The sequence below is a fragment of the Castanea sativa genome, chromosome 1 (assembly GCF_040712315.1).
Source record: "Castanea sativa cultivar Marrone di Chiusa Pesio chromosome 1, ASM4071231v1".
NCBI lineage: Eukaryota > Viridiplantae > Streptophyta > Magnoliopsida > Fagales > Fagaceae > Castanea > Castanea sativa.
Window position 1 is genome coordinate 47,236,509 of NC_134013.1, and position 16,623 is coordinate 47,253,131.

The window sequence follows — 16,623 nt, forward strand, 5'->3', positions numbered from 1 at the left end:
TGTTTTCTTCCCTAATCAAGGCTGAACTCATGACTGTCTGAGAGACTATAAGGTACAGAAAAAGGTCGTACTCTTTTATTGATGGGCTTAGGAGTGGTGGTCTCATCAAGTACTCCTTCAGGTTCTTGAGAGTTGTCTCACATTCTTCAGTCCACTCGAAAGCTTGCTTAAGTGTCTTGAAGAAGGGCAAGCACTTGTTTGTAACTTTCGACACAAACCTGTTCAAAGCTGCTATTTGTCCCATTAATCTTTTAATTTCTTTCACAGTCTTGGGCGACGTCATTTCTAGGATGGCCTTCACTTTCTCAAGATTTGCTTCTATTCATCTTTAGGACACCATGAAACCAAGGAACTTTCCTGATGACACTCCAAAGGCACATTTTGTTGGATTGAGCTTCATCTTGTACTTTTGGAGCATGTTAAAGGTTTCTCTAGGTCGTCCAAATGCTCTGCGTTTGTCTTGCTTTTGATGAGCATGTGATCAACATAAACTTCTACATGTTGCTTGATTTGCTTGCTAAACACGTGGTTCACCAACCTTTGATATGTGGCCCTAGCATTTTTTAATCCAAAGGGCATTACCTTGTAGAAATAGAGTCCTTGGCTTGTGACAAACGTTGTTTTCTCCTGGTCTTCTTTGCTCATGCGAATCTGATTGGATCCTGAAAAGGCATCCATAAGCGTCAGTAGCTTGTGTCTTGCAATTGAATCAACTAGCTAGTCGATCCTTGGCAGGTGGAAGCTGTCTTTCAGACATGCGTGATTGAGGTCTGTGAAGTTGACACACATCCTCCATTTCCCATTTGACTTCTTCACCATGATGACATTAGCCAGCTACTCCGGGTAATAAACTTCTCGGATGAAACCTATTGCTAGGAGCTTGTCTACTTCTTTCATAATGGCTTTGTTTTGCTCGAGAGCGAACTATATTCATCTTTGCTAGACAGGCTTTCCTCTTTGGATCTACGTTTAGATGGTGTTCTATGATACTTTCGTCTATACCAAGCTTGTCTTCATGAGTCTAGGCAAATACATCCAAACTTTCCTTTAGGAAGGATATAAGGTCACTTGCTACTACTAAAGGTAGAGTCGCTCCTATCTTGGTGGTTTTGGATGCATCTTCCTCTACCAGCTTCACGGTCTTCAACTCTTCTATTGGTTCTTGTTGCTTTTCTTCAACTATCTAGGTATGGTTTTCTTTCCCCGCAAGCATTGCTTGGTAGCACTTTCGGGCTAACACCTGATCCCCGCAAATCTCTCCTATCCCATGGTCAGTTGGAAATTTGACTTTGAGATAGTATGTTGAAGTACAGCTTTCGGGCGCTTGAGATTTGGTCATCCTAAAATGACATTATAGGACAATGGGCAATCAACTATGACAAAGTCGATATCTTTGGTTACTTGTGCAAGGTAGGTTCTAGCTGTGATGGATAGGGAAATAATCCCGTTTGGATAAACTCGGTCTTCATTAAAACTAAACAGTGGAGACTCGAAAGGACAAAGTCTTTTTGGGTCAAGCTTCATTTCTTGGAAGGCCGTCATATACATGATGTCTGTCGAGCTTCCATTTTCGATCAATACTCGATGAGTGTTGTATCCTTCTATTGCAAGCATAATTATCAGCGGATCGTCATGAGGCTATTTCACTCCTCTAGTTTCGTGTTCTGAAAACACGATGTCCTCTGCCCTGGTCTTTCTACACTTCGTCATTGGGTGTCCTATATGTACACTATTAACCTGCCTTTGGTAGGCTCTTTGCAAAGATTTGAACGACCACCCAGTGACCTGTCCTCCAATGATCATTCTTATTTCACCAACAATGGCCTTGGCATCTTGCTCGTCATTTCTCCTGATGTTTACTTGCTTGGGCTTTTCTTTTGCCTGGTGATGGCGATGGTCCTTATTCACAAACTTCTGTAATTTCCCTTTTGTATTAATTCTTTGATTTGTCCTTTCAGATCCTTGCATTCTTCAGTGGTATGGCTGTGATCTTTGTGAAACTGACAATACTTGTTTTGAACTCATTTGTGTGGCAATGAAGTCGAAGGCTTTGGCTACTTCAAGCTTGGATCGTTCTTGCAGCAAAACTTTTTCTATAGGCATATTCAGAGGGGTGAAATTTACCATTTTCTTCAAGAGGCTTGAACTTCCCTTTTCATTCTTCTTGTGTTGAGGCTCATTAACGTCGTCTATCTTTCACTTGCCATCCATCCCCTTTGCTATCAATGCATCTTCTCCATTCATGTATTTTTGAGCTTTGAACAAGAGATCTGTCATCGTTGTTGGTGGGGTCTTGGCCAAAGAGAAGATAAAGTCTTTAGTCGTTAAATCGGCCTGGAAGGCCGTCAATTGGACTTGGTCGTCTGCTTCGTCTACTTCTAGGATTGCTCGGTTGAAACATTTCACATAGGCCTTTAGAGTTTCTCCTTCTTGCTATCTCACTGTTAGTAAATGGGAAGTAGGCCTTTTGTGCCATTGAGCCTCGATGAAATGACAAACAAACAAATCGCTTAATTGATCGAAGTTTGCTATTTAAGATGACTCGGCCTTCCTAAACCAAACTTGAGCAGCTTCTTTAAGAGTTGTTGGGAAGGATCTGCACATCACTTTGTCAAGTGTCTTCTAAAGGTTCAAGAAGGATCTGCACATCCTTCCTCATGTCTTTCAAAAGCTCATCATTATTACGATTGTGTTGTTCAATTTTTCTAGAATTGGACTGCCTAGTTCTTCTGGAATTGGACCGTTCTGCTTGCCTGTAACTTTCTTCTCTATTACGGGTTGGGGGGCTACGACCCTCATCATCGTCGTTGTTTCGATTATGCTGGTGAGGATGGGGCATGTTGCTTTTCTCATGCAAGATGCGTTGCCTTAACTCCTTATTTTACTTAGTCAACTCTTCAAAACTTGCTGCTAGTCTTTGGATTTGCTGGGTCATTTGCATTGGATCAATTGGAGCTGATGAACTTGGATCCATTGCGTCGTTTGAATGGTAGGGCTAGAAAATCTGTATGATTTAGATCTAAGTTCCCCATAGATGGCGCCAAATTGATGAAAACAAAAATGGTCGTCAGTCAATGACCTCGTCAGAACTTATGATGAGGTAACGTTCCTTGCAAAGATGTAAGAGAAAGAAATCGGAGTGGTGTTAGCCAATGAATCTCCGATGATTAATTCAGTAGAATTCTCAATATCTCTCAGAGAATAAGAATGTAATTTTGTATGTTTAGAATTGCGTACCTTGTTTTTGGTGTTTGGTGGCTTATTTATAGCCTTGATATAGCCGTTGGGAGCTTCATTATTAGTGTAATTGTCGTTGGCCACTTTAATGGCTCTTTTAGTAGTTTGAGTAATGTCTGCTTAAGCTTAAATGGAGGTTTGACCAGCTTATGATTGTCCTTTCTAACTGTTGGAGCTCGTCATTTACAAAACTATTGATGGCTACACCATTAATGCTGTGTGGTTGTCTTCTCGTATGACAACATTGTGGACTTTATGCTCGTCATCTCTATGGACGAGCCTGTGGATTGAAGGTTCGTCAGTTATATGACGCACTCATAATTTTAGTACTCGTCACATCATTCCTTAAATTGTGCCAGGTAGAGAATCGATATTATTGATTTATGATCATTTGTAAGATGAGAAGTGCTACGTCCACAACATTTTCACAACAAATTATAGATGTTTAGTTATTATTGGTTATAATTGAATCAATCATTAAAATTACTTTTTTGCCCTACCAATAACAACCTGCCACTTAAGTTTTATTAGGAAAATATTTTGAAAATGTTGTGAACACATTTCTCTTGAAAGATTGTGCAATAAAAGTGACTATATTTAAAAAATAATAATTCTCCTTGAATGTGGTGTTACGTTTAATATAAAAATGAACAAACTTCTCTATTTTTTAAACTAGCATGTATAATCCATGCAAACGTATGGATGCATTTAAAATTAAACACAATTTTTATTATAAAAATATAAATAATTAGTTAAATTATTTTTTTTTTAAAAGCATGTAACACATGTATATGTATAACTACATTTAAAATTAGACACAATTTTTACCATAAAATATAAATAATTAATCAAATTATTTTTTTTAAAAGTAAATGTAATTAGACGCATATTAAAATTCTTACCTAAATTTAATACTACTTATGATAATTTTTTTTCTAATTTTTAATAAGATAGAACGCGTGGTAATCTTTATTATGTGGTAATTTTTATTGAGTATATGTGATTCGTTTTTATTTATTTATTAATTTTATAGTTTGTTAATATTAAATTCTTAGTATTTTCCACTCATTAAATCACTTGGCACAAAGATTGAAAAACTTAAGTGGACACATGACACAAACTTAAGTGGATAATTATGATATGTTCCCTACATAAATTTAGACACATGACGCAAAACTAAATTTTAATTGAATTGTCTCTAATTTTTGCCCCTCTCTCTCTCTCTCTCTCTCTCTCTCTCTCTCTCTCTCTCTCTCTCTCTCTATATATATATATATATATATATATAGATGAGTAGTAAATATCTTCACCAAAATTAAGATATTGAATTAACACATGTCACAAAATTGAAATCTAATTTAGAGATTTAATTGGATTCTCTTAGCTTTGGATATACCACAGCTTATAGAATGAATGAATGATGCTGGATGAACTTGATCGTAACCAAAACACGGCATAGAAAAGAATTAAATGGTAAACGAAGAGTGAAGCTTTTCAGTCAAGACTCAAGAGGGTGGAGGAGAAAAGATTCTTTTAAATTACCTAATATGAGTATGGTTGTTAGAGGAAAAATATAAGAAATGGAAATGAGAGTTGATCAAATCGGGGGAGTTTAGGACTTAAACAAAGGCAATATTATAACTGAATAATAAAATATGATAAATTAGTCATTGGGATACTCTACGTACCCATATCATATATGTGAGTGAGCATACCATAAACTTTTCACTACAAGCAACGCCACACGATCTTTTCAGTTTAACTTTATCAACATGTGGCTATGAATCATTTTCCACCTACCTAATCGCTGACCATTCATTCATTCTAGTTATCATACATAAAAGGATGACTTTTAAATGCTTGGAATATGAAGTGGAAGACGAAGAAAAATGATTGTGGAAAAAGATGATAAACGTATACCAAACGAAACCTATATGGTGAAAGCTTTATGACTAAAAAAAATAATAATAATAATCTATTGAACCCAATCGATGTGCCTAATACGGGGCCACATTCAGCACAATTAGTACCGCATGTAGCGGAAGGGAATCCCATGCCGACAAATTCTCAAGTCGCAAGACCATGACCATCTACACTAATTACCAGTTTTGTCGACTATACGTTCACGCTTTAAGAATAAGGATCGCAAAGGTTCTTCGCCTAGTAGCGCTTATATAGGCTCCCCCAAAAGGGAAAGATTGTGTGTTGATGCGCTTGCTCTCATGTTAATTTTCTTTTGTTTGGTTGCTCTCTGGAAATGCTCTAAAATGTTTTATGGTGATTGATACGTACAAAAAAACAAGGACCCAAAGAACAAGGACAAAGCCATAATGGTACCCTTAGGCCACCGAGGGCCATGGCCTCCCTTGGATTTTTGAAATGTTTTTTTTTCCCACCTAATATATGATATTTATAAATACTATTGAATTTTTTGGTTAAAAATTCATATGGCCCTTTAAAATTGAAACAGAAAAAAATTTAATTAAAATATTCATCTAAACCAAAAAAAAAACTCAAAATTAATTAAAATGGCCATCTAATCCATACTTGTGGTTTGTTGTCCCTTTCAAAAAATTTCAATTATCTACAAATAAATAAAAAATATTGGTACGACACTTTGGTTGATTGCTTATTTGGGACTATTTTAAAATTTTTGAAATTTTGAGATTTGGGTGTTATTCAATTAGCTAGTTCCACCTAGTGGATTTTTTTTTTAATTTTTAATTTCTCATTAGTAAATTGACTTTATAGTTGAGCACTATTTCGATTAGATATTTTTATGCTTAAACAAGTTTTAACAACAAAATTTATAAATCATGCAAAACTACTATTGAAAATAGATTTCACCATTTAAGCATAATGTAATTTGACATTTGGCTTCTAAAAATTGTTAAATATTTTTTAATTTTGTCAATGGCTAATAAGGACTAGAAAATTAGTAGCCTACTAATTTTTTTATATAGTGGTTATACATTTGAGCTTATACTTAATCTTCTAATTTCGACTAAAACTCTTGAATCGGTATTTGCAACCATGAATATTATCAAAACATTCATTGATTTTATACATTGAAATGGAAATTTTTGCAACATCTAGTACGGAATTAATAATTTATGATTTTTGAGAATTAAAAGAACATCAAATTTCATTTGGATAGATAATTACACTGCAATTTTTTAAGAAATTTTTATTTTGTGTTTTTTATTAAATTGTTGATATTTTGTTAATAAATGGGTGCTAATTTGGATCATCATAAAAAAAATAGTTCTTACTTTGACCCCCCCCAAATAGAAATCCTGGCTCTATCCTTATCAAAGAACCTCTATACTTGAGCAACCCCAACCTATCAAAACCCCATCACTATGAACAACTAACATTCCCCATGACCTAATAGAATGGGATGGCTGGATATTAAAGGAATCAAATCATACCTTCCTTAATTTAATCCCCATGACTTAAGGTGCTTGCAATTTCAATTAGTTCAGGCCAATTGTTTTATCTAATTTTTATTACAAAATAATTTCTAAAATTATAGTGAAGAGGTTGAGACCTTTGTTACCTAGGATTATAGATCCTAACCAAGTTGTTTTTGTGCCTGACAAGTGGATATCAGAGATTGTGGTCTTAGCTCAAAAAGTGGTTCATAGGTTCAATTTATACGGGGTTTAAATTTGATTTCCATAAAGTTTATGACAAATTGGAATGAGAATTCATCTAGGTTGTCCTCCATAACTAGTTTTCAGTCAAAAGTTAATTTCCCCAATTCAACATTGTGTAGCAATGATTAGATTCACCCTTCTGCTCAATGGAAGTAAAGGGCATGTTATTACTCCTTCATGGGGCATCAAATAGGGAGATCCCATCTCCCTTTATTTGTTTATCTTATGCCATGAAATTATTTGTAGGCTTATTAATAGAGAATTGGATAGAGGTAATATCAGCGAAGTTCAGATTGTAGTAGGTAGGGCTATCCACAGGTTGGTTCGGGTTGAGTTTGTGCCTAACCTACAATTGACGCAATTAGATCAGGGGAGAACTTCCAGACCTGTAGTTGATCCATAAGGGTATTAGGTCGAATGGATTAAGTAATCCTTGGATGGTGGTCAGCTTCAGGTGAAGCCAAAAACTGTCGAAAAAGTATGAGGAGTGGCAAGATCTCATAAGATCTGGCGAGACTCATCTAAGATCTAGTGAGATCTCGCCATATCTGGTGGAGATCTTGTTGGATCCGGAGAGATTTCCACCAAATCTTGCAAAGAACTCATAGTGAATTCCTGCTAAATCTAGCGAATCTCCACCAGATCTAGCTATGTTGGTAGCCAAACTCCGTTGCATCTAGTTGGAAATGTCGTTGGAATGGGTTAAAATTGCCAAATTTGATGTATTTACAGTTGGGTAAGGTTGCTTGGGTTTTGGAGGAGGACATCTGATACTGTTTGGTTTTTGAAGGTTGGGACTCATAGTCAACTGTCGGAGCAGTCAAATTTGGTGGTGATGGGTTGGGTCGGGTTTGACAGGTGGATTTGGTTTGCGGGTGGCTTGAACAACCCTAGCAGTAAGACCCTAAGAATATCCAAATTACTATAAGCGCACAGATGGTGTTATGCTATTTTGTAAAGCAAAGGTAGCTGAGATTGAGTCTCTGATGGGCTGCTTGGAAATATACCGTTGATGGTCTGGTCTGCCTATTAGCTTGGAGTAGTCAGGTATTTTACTCCTATTTCCTGGAATGAGTTATGTTAACCATTGCATGATGGTGAGTTGGGCTTTAAATCTTTTGAAAGTTTTAATATGGTGTAATACTTGAAAAAAAGGAATTAAAAGGAGGGGTATTTAAGTAAATTTGTTTATGGGGTCAATTTTTATAATTAATATTACTAAGGGGGTTTTTAGAAAAATAAGGTTGAAACCCTAGTAATATATAGTCTAATTTAAGTCAGCGTATACTGGCAGATGTTTTGAGAGGGGAGACTATCCAAAATACTTAAGTAAAGGAGGTTTGACTACGCAATGGAGGTAAAAGCCTAAGAATTTCTCTCTTGTCAAATCTAAGCTTATTTGGAATTAGAGTATTTTTTTTATGCGGATATTTTGACCAGTAGTAAAACCATTTAATTATTCAAGAGTTTAATGATACAAACGAAGAAAAGTTTAGATTTATATTTCGGTCAATTGGACGTTAGTACCTACAGATTTTTCTGTGCTCAGCATTTTAAATTTATATATATACACGCGAGCGCGCTCCATTGTGATAAGAGTAGATGGAAGTTGCAGATTTTAGGCGTGATGGGTCTCAAGGTCAACTTTTTGCACAGTTTGGTTGTTTAAGAAACTGTGCCCGAATTGATGGAATTGGGGGAAAAAAAAGTCTAATAAGCATGGGTTTAGAGGTCTGACAAGTTATAAAAAAAAATAATAAAAAAAAATGAAATGAAGAAGAAGAAAGCTATAAAGTAAGTGTAGCATGCGTCCCTATCTAGTGTGACATAGTACTACTACTAGGTGCTAGCCTTACCTTTAAGATGGTGGCAAAATATATATATATATATATAAAGAAAAGATATTATGATTAGTTGCAATTTTGGTGTGAAATAAGCAGACAATTATGAGATATTTTTAATAGTCTTTTTTCTAGTTAGGTACTGTTATAAGTCTTTCTTGAATTATATGATTATTGACTAAATGGTGCTTGTAAATTGTTAGGTGAGATCTAAGGATAAAGTGTTAGGGAGAAGTTATTGTGGTGAGCTAGCTGAGGTAAGTAACCTTATTCTAATTTGTTTTATTTTGCATATTTTAACTATTGAAAATTGTTTACAGTTGTTACAATTTTACTTCTATTGTATTACTGATTTCAAGTAAAGAATTATCACAAATATACATGATTATTGAATATATAATGTATTTTATTTAATTGATTTTTTAGCTATACTGATTCAAAGTAAAGAATAAAGAATTTCCACAGATATATATGAGCATTGAATATAAGATTTATTTTATTTAATTGTTTTTTTAGCTATATTGATTTAAAGTAGAGAATATAGAGATATCGCAAATATATTTGAATATTGAATATATAATTATATATGTATATATATGTATTTCAATAAGATATATTTTTGTTAGAAACTATAATTTCATATATATGATTATAGATAATTTGACTATAAATTGATTCTGACACCCAAACCAATAGGGGTGGTTCATTAGTACTCTGATATCCAGCCAACCAATGGGGGTTATTCATTAGTATTCTGATACCCAGCCAGCCAATGGGGGTTATTCATTAGTATTCTGATGCCCAAATTAATGGAGGTTATTTATTGTTACTCTGATACCCAGCTAATGAGGGTTATTCATTGGTACTTTGCAGGGAGACTTAATGCTTAGTGGTTTCTCAGGTAATTTTATTTTGATGGAGCCTCTCTTAAAGCCATATTGAACACACCTAGATGGAATAGTGCCCAGGTGGATGGATGGACCTGGATAAGAAGTAGTTAAGGAGATTGACTGTCAAATCAGTTCATAGAGAATTAACAATGGATGGTAACGTAGCCCCTAGCCACCCAGTCTTAATGAAAATTTGGAAGTCGAAGCTCCATGACAGGTTGAAAAATGCACCTCTGGCATACTACAGAGGGTGCCCCTCCCACAAGGGATAGATTGAGCAGGCTATGTCTCATTGAAGAAACTTCATATGTTTTATATGACCATAATATTGAATCCCCCATTCATCTTTTTTGGAATTGTCAAGTCGCAAGGGCATTATGGTTTGGAAGTGAGTGGAAAGTTAAAACTGATGCTATATTCTTTCAAAGTTGGGAAGGTCTTATAGATGGATTTTAGATTCACCAATGATATTTGGTTCGAATATGGAACGTAAAGAAGCTTTTACTTTGTCTGGAGCCATAATACTAGAATTGATTTGGAAAAATAGGAACCAGGTGTTGTTTGAAAGGAAGACTTTTGAGATTGACAGCCTAGTTGGGAATCTATGCTTTCTAAAAAAATCCACATAACAATTCTGTCTTAAAAATCCACAGCAATTGGTCTCATCCTCCAAAAGGACGTGTGAAATTTAATTGCAACGCTGCAGTGGGCAAAGAGTTCTCAATTGTTGCGGTGGTCGCTAGAGTTTGGAGAGGGACAATGGTTTTGGCTGCATCTAAAGAAGCCGATACCATTATCCCCTCTCTAAGTAGGGGTCGAAGCAATACTATGGGCAGTGCAGCTAGCCAAAGCACAGAACTTGGAGAGAATAATTATTGGAAGTGATTCCAAAGCTTGCATAGAGGCGTTTCAGGGGCTGGGTTAGAGCTGTCCTTGGAGGATTATAAGCTGGAGATATATAGTTAGTAATCTAGCGGAGGCTTTAGTGTATGTATTTATGGGCTCCTCCTAAGTTGTAAAATTTTCTGGTTCAATAAAAGTTTTACATATTATGAAAAAAAGAAAGAAGTAATAATAAAAAATGGATAGTACGCTAAGACAAAGATAGTACAATCTAACAGGGAAATTAGCACAACACATCACACGAACTCTTCAAATCTACCTACTATTGTATCAATTGACCACTTCTACTTGTTTATCATTAAGGATTTTAGCTTTATTTTTTATTTGGTCCTCAACATTTTATAGCTTTCATTTTAGTCTTTATAGTTTTTAATTTGTTATCATTTTAGTCTCTATCGTCATTTCACTTGTAATCAATTAGCCACGTAGACCAAAAAAAAAAAGGGGGAAATTTGAAGACCAAATTAAAGATATTTTTGGGGCATAGAGGATTATTGTTTTTGTCAAAATATTCAAACATGAGAGGTAAAAGAGTGACTGCTGACATAAACTTTCCGGGTTTATCCTACTAGCTTAAGATTTTAATGTTGTGTTTCAACTTTCAACATGCTATTACAACTACTAATCAATAAAATTCCAGAGTATTAGTTATCAGACCCAACCCCAAAAGTTCTCCCCTAAAAATTTATCTATATGGCCAATCAATCTATTGAAACTAATTAAGAGGATAACAAAAATGAATCGAATCATTTGGTCATCGCTTATGGGATGAATAACATAAGTAGTGGTGCTGTGTTGTCCATTTGAGATGATAAATTGTGAGGATGCAAATCGATTATTGACACAAGTAGAGAATACGTACCTGGTGAGGAATAATAGCACGTTGACTGATTCCGCTTCAGGTCATAACCACATACTCCCTTTGATCTCGTGCAATTAAGACATGCCGCTGTATCCACCTTCCATTTTACATCAAATCCTTTTCGAATGGCTTCCTCTAATTTTGACTGATCTATTTCTATTCCTGTCCACGGACTGGACTGGACTGGAACTGGAACTGGAACTGGAACTGGAACTGGAACCGGAACTGGAACAGGAACAACTACGCTTACTGGAACAGGAACAACTACGCTTACTTTACATTCCCCAGGCCCATAAGCTCCCGATTTGATGCGCGTAAAACCATTTCTTTGGCAATCGAATTGTCCGAGGAAAGGTATCAAAGAAAAACCACAGCCATAGACTATTGTAAGATTCTGAAAACCAATGCCAAGATCCAATAGTGAAGGATCGAGGGTGGAATTCACGAACTTTGGTGAACAAATCCCAGTCGAGAAGTCCTCTCTCGTAATCTTGAGTATTTGGGCAGCGGGATTGACATCTAACACTTGGTACGTCACGTTCATAATCTTTATGGTAGCAACACTTCCCTGGCAATTGAGCTTTAGTCCAGGATAGCCACAACTATTTGGTCGGTTATCTCCCCAAAAAGGAAACCCAATGTTATTCAACTTTCCACAGTTGAAAATATTGCTACAGCTCTCGTACGTATCTTCATCGCATAAAGAAAGAGGAATCTTGATGCAAAAGAAGAATATGAAAAATAAAGAAACAAGAAAAGGAGACGATGAGAGAACCCACGAATTCATTTCCTGAGAGAACTCAAAAATAGAAAAGAAAGATAGGTAGTGATTCTATGAGTAATCTATTGTACTAAGGAAAATAAACGAAACATAACTGAGTGACTGTTAACAGGTGAACATAACGTCCAACCAATAAAACAAAAAATAAAATAAAAAATTGTGTGCCCACAATATAAAGCTTGAGAGTCCGTGAAGGACTCTGTAATTCATGGTAGTGATGTCGATCCGCGGAACATTGCTGCTGCAGTCTAACTGAAAACTAGGGTGACCACAATAGCTTGGTCGATTGGATGCCCAGAATGGATAATTGAGGTTCACAAGGTTGCTACAGTTAAATGGTGCCTCACAGGTGAGGTAGTTCCCATTATCCGCACGCAAAGATGTTGGACAATGGATTAAGGTTATGGTTACTATAATCAAGAACGAAGTGATGGTTGGGAAGAGATGGGGATGCATTTTGAGAGAGAGAGAAGTGGGGAGGGGTTGAAGACGGAAGCAATGAAATAAAATTGTGAAGTTTTAACATGGAACAGAGGAATTAGAAATTTCGAAGCAAAATCTTTTCGGAAGTGGAACGTTACACTGCGGTCAATTCACTATTCGGTGACTTAGTCCAAACTCCAAAGTCATGATTTTGTTAGAAAGATTCAGGAAAAAAACAAGGGGGTTTAGGTAATTCAATTAATATGTACTTTTGCAATTCAAAAATAGCAGCCGCCTCAAGAACAAAACCCTCCCAAGTCTCTAATTTTAGAGCCACAAACTTACCATATTTTATACCCAGAAAGTAATGATCCACGTTAACCCAGTCTTAAGTTAAGGTTTTATTTCTTAAATCCATTGATGTACATAGTACAACATTATTCAAAAAAATTAATAACATGGGCATAAAATCCAATTTTAAATTAGTAATATTTAATTTGAAATATAAAATTAATCCATTTCAAATAGAAGAAAAAAAAATCCTAATACTATAGTAAAAGACTACATACATGCTAAAGGCTTTGTAGTTCAATAAAATATTTAGAATTTAATCTCCGCCTACTCTAAAAATCGATTGATGTCTTAGTCCGATGATAAAAAGTAAAAATCACAGAAGATGACTGTAATACCTTACATACTTTTATTTGACGTTATTATTAAGTTTTCTTATAAATACAATTGTTGGGTCATAGGTATTATTTTTATTAATAACTGCAACCCGCTACCCCACTAAGCCCACATCTCTAATACAAACTACAAGGTAGAGGAAGAGATAATCAGGGCTTTCATAGGAAGGGTTTTATCAAAGAGGCTAAGAGGAGTTTTTCCTTGGAGTTTAGAGCACATACAATTGAAGAGGCAATCAGATTGTTCAAGGTATGATCTCTCACCGTTAAAAACATAGAATTAAGGAGTTAGAATTTTATCATGGAAAACTTTAGTGATGTGTAGATTGTGGAATTGGTAATTTCTTAGATTACGATTTTTACACTATTTCAATTATTCTTGAATCCTAGAATGCCACTATGCGGAGTCTAAAAGAAAAGCCAAAATTATTTAAAGCATGAATAAGGTTGCACCATTTCGTAGGACTATAAGTGCTTTAAGGCTGATGATCTACTAAATGTCAATTTTGGATTTTTGGACAATTGCAGCCGACCCCACCCATGTACCACTAGTTCTCTCTTACATTTTGTCAAAGTCTAGGTTACTCACTCTTTGTCAAGTCCAGGTTGATGATGGTGTATTGATAGCTTCAATAGTCATTGCCTAGGTGTTGATTATTTCCTACACAATGAACCATTTCAGGGTTCAAGTGACACGGCTACAATTTCTTTAAAAAGGACAAGGACAAATGTGATAATTTCATACCAAAATTCTCATATTAAATCCGTAGGGTCAATGAATGTAAATCCATGAACAGTATCATATTGGTTTTGGGCCCACCGTTTGCATTGGGGATTATATATTAAATCCTAAAGTGTTAGCTATTGCATTCCTCTTGATAAAATAAGTTTCGATTAATGCAAGGATGTATTATTGATTAGAATACCATTAATTAGAAAAACGTTAATTTAGTGCTGAAAGTGTTATTAGTTCAACAAAGTAAAATATTAGTGAGTCCATTTGTATAGTTCTATAAGCTTTATATTTTGTAGAAGATATTAAGTATATTTCCATGATTGATTATATGTCCTATTTAAGAGTATTTTGAGACTATTTGGAGGGTGTTTCAGCTGGACTTTCAGAGTGATTCAAGCGCTGTAAGTAATTATGAAGTTTTATATTTCAAAAGTAACCTTAGGTTCTTAGAGGTTAAAAGTTTCAAAAGTTTTATATTTCAAACTTATATTTTCTAAGTTTTTCAAAAGTATTGTGAAGAGTTCTAGAAACTTGTTTAAATTGTTTGATGAAGTAGTTACATGGGTTGGTCCAAAAAACATAGTTCACATGGTTACTGATAATGCTTCCAATTATGTTTTCGCTGGTAAATTGTTGTGTGAAAAGTATAAACTATTAGTTGGTCTCCTTGTGCAGCACATTGCCTGAATCTTATGTTGCAGGATATGGGAGACATGCCTCACGTGGATAGACTCAAAAAACGTGCATCCAAAGTTACAGTTTTTATTTATAATTGTGTGGCTTTGATTGCTTGGTTGAGGAATAGACTTGGTTGGACAGATATTGTACGTGCAGGAGCAACAAGATTTGCTACTACTTTCCTTTCATTTGGAAGCCTTCATGTGCATAAGCATGACTTGCAAGCCTTAGTGACTAGCAAGTTCTTTGTGGACAATAGATTGGCAAGAGAGTCAAAGGCAAAAGAAGCAGTTTCTATCATTTTAGATAATTCTTTTTGGGATGATATTAATGTTCTTGTCAAGATTTCATCGCCACTCATTCATTTGTTACGAATTGTTGATTCTGATCAAAGGCCTGCAATAGGATATGTGTATGAGGGCATGCATAGAGCACGGTTGGGAATAAAGAAGATCTTCCGAATGAGGAAGCACTTGTACAAGCCATACACCTCAGTTATAAAAAACCGTTGGGACAAACATTTGCATAAAGATCTTCATGCTGCTGCATATTGGTTAAATCCCGCTTTTCAATATGATGAGGAGAATTTTTGTCAGAAACCAGTAGTAAATATGGCTGTTTTGGAATATATTGGGAAAAAATATGATGGTGACCAAGAAAAGGTAATTAAGGAAACCCAATATTTTCGAAACCGTATTGGGAGCTTTGATAGAGATCTTACATTGTCAACAAGCAAGATCACTCATCTAGGTGAGAAGTAATTAGTTTACTTTAATACTATAAACAAATCTTAGTTTTGTTTGTTCATGTTGAAAGTTAGTTTTGTCACTATAGTTAGAATAATTGAAGTGATTATTCAATTGAAAGTTAGTTTGTTTATGTTAATTAATATTAGATTACGTTGTGTTATGAAAATCAGATGAATGGTGGAAGTTGTGGGGTTCTGATGCTCCAAACTTGCAAAAATTGGCAATTAGAATCCTTAGCCAAACTTCCACCTCTTCAGGATGTGAGCGTTGTTGGAGTTTATTTGACCAAATACATTCTAAGAGGAGAAATAGGTTGGAGCATCAAAGGCTCAATGATCTTGTGTTTGTTCATCATAACTTGTGATTGAGACATATGTAACTAAATGCTATATCATGTCATTATATTAATTTTTAAGAAGTCATTTATATAATGTAATTGTTAGTTACTAATTATGTTCAAATTCCAATAATGAGCATGACATTTTATGATGCAGGCTTTATAACAAAAAGTTTAATTTTGACTCCATTGATTATGCAAGTATCGACAAAACTGATTTTTGGGTATTTGTAGAAGAGGAAGACCCATATCTTAATTATGAAGAGTTGGATAATGCAATTTATGAAGAGGGTGCATATCCAGCAAGTGCAAAGTCTTCTTCTAATATTGATGGTTAGTTTATTTGTAAACAATTTGATAACCTATAGTGATTTCTCTTTTATTTTTTTCAAACTTGTGTAAACATTATAATGATTTTTCTTTTTATTTTGTTCAGACTTGTGTGTAGATGATAGCAATGAGGTTGAAGGAATTGAATTGGGAACATTTGGACAACCTATTGGCCTCCTCCTGGATTTCTAGGGAATGATGATGAGCACGATAATTTTCATGACATTGATGATTATGATCATAATAATTCTGTTTGAACTTTGAAGTTCTATTTTGTATGTTAGAGATAATTTCTTTGTCTTTTTGTAAGACAGTGTGTAACTGGGAGTTTGAAGTTTTATTATTGTTATTTAGAAATAAGTTTTATGTATATTTGTAAGAAACAATGTGTAGTTGTGTACTGTAACTTGGAGGCTTGTTTATGAATTTTTACTTTGTACTTTTATGAATTAATTTAGTAATTCATATTTATGTTTGTTTAGGATTTGACATTTCTTATTTGTCTTGAAAG

The 16,623-nt window shown here is 34.9% G+C and overlaps 2 protein-coding genes across 3 annotated transcripts in view; one reads left to right on the plus strand and one right to left on the minus strand.

Annotated features, from left to right (window-relative positions):
- LOC142611522 (LEAF RUST 10 DISEASE-RESISTANCE LOCUS RECEPTOR-LIKE PROTEIN KINASE-like 2.4) overlaps positions 1 to 12,171 on the minus strand; it is a 29,722-nt gene extending 17,551 nt beyond the window's left edge. For both annotated transcript variants that reach the window (XM_075783597.1, XM_075783587.1), the window contains exon 1: positions 11,393 to 12,171. In XM_075783597.1, coding sequence (XP_075639712.1) covers positions 11,393 to 11,936 — 544 coding nt within the window. In that variant the 5' untranslated portion in view covers positions 11,937 to 12,171. The remainder of the gene's footprint in view (positions 1 to 11,392) is intronic.
- A 2,435-nt stretch (positions 12,172 to 14,606) lies between these two features.
- On the plus strand, positions 14,607 to 16,304 carry LOC142628467 (uncharacterized). The gene is made up of 5 exons (XM_075802563.1): positions 14,607 to 14,643; positions 14,694 to 15,446; positions 15,616 to 15,787; positions 15,940 to 16,115; positions 16,219 to 16,304. Exons 1-5 carry the CDS (start codon positions 14,607 to 14,609, stop codon positions 16,302 to 16,304), a joined length of 1,224 nt encoding a protein of 407 aa, XP_075658678.1.
- Positions 16,305 to 16,623: the final 319 nt, after the last annotated feature.

Excerpts from the sequence above, each read along its gene's own strand:
- LOC142628467 (XM_075802563.1), top strand. The coding sequence starts at position 14,607 with ATGGTTACTGATAATGCTTCCAATTATGTTTTCGCTG. Across the intron at positions 15,447-15,615 it reads AAGCAAGATCACTCATCTAG|ATGAATGGTGGAAGTTGTGG; the intron begins GTGAGAAGTAAT and ends TATGAAAATCAG. Across the intron at positions 16,116-16,218 it reads GTCTTCTTCTAATATTGATG|ACTTGTGTGTAGATGATAGC; the intron begins GTTAGTTTATTT and ends TATTTTGTTCAG.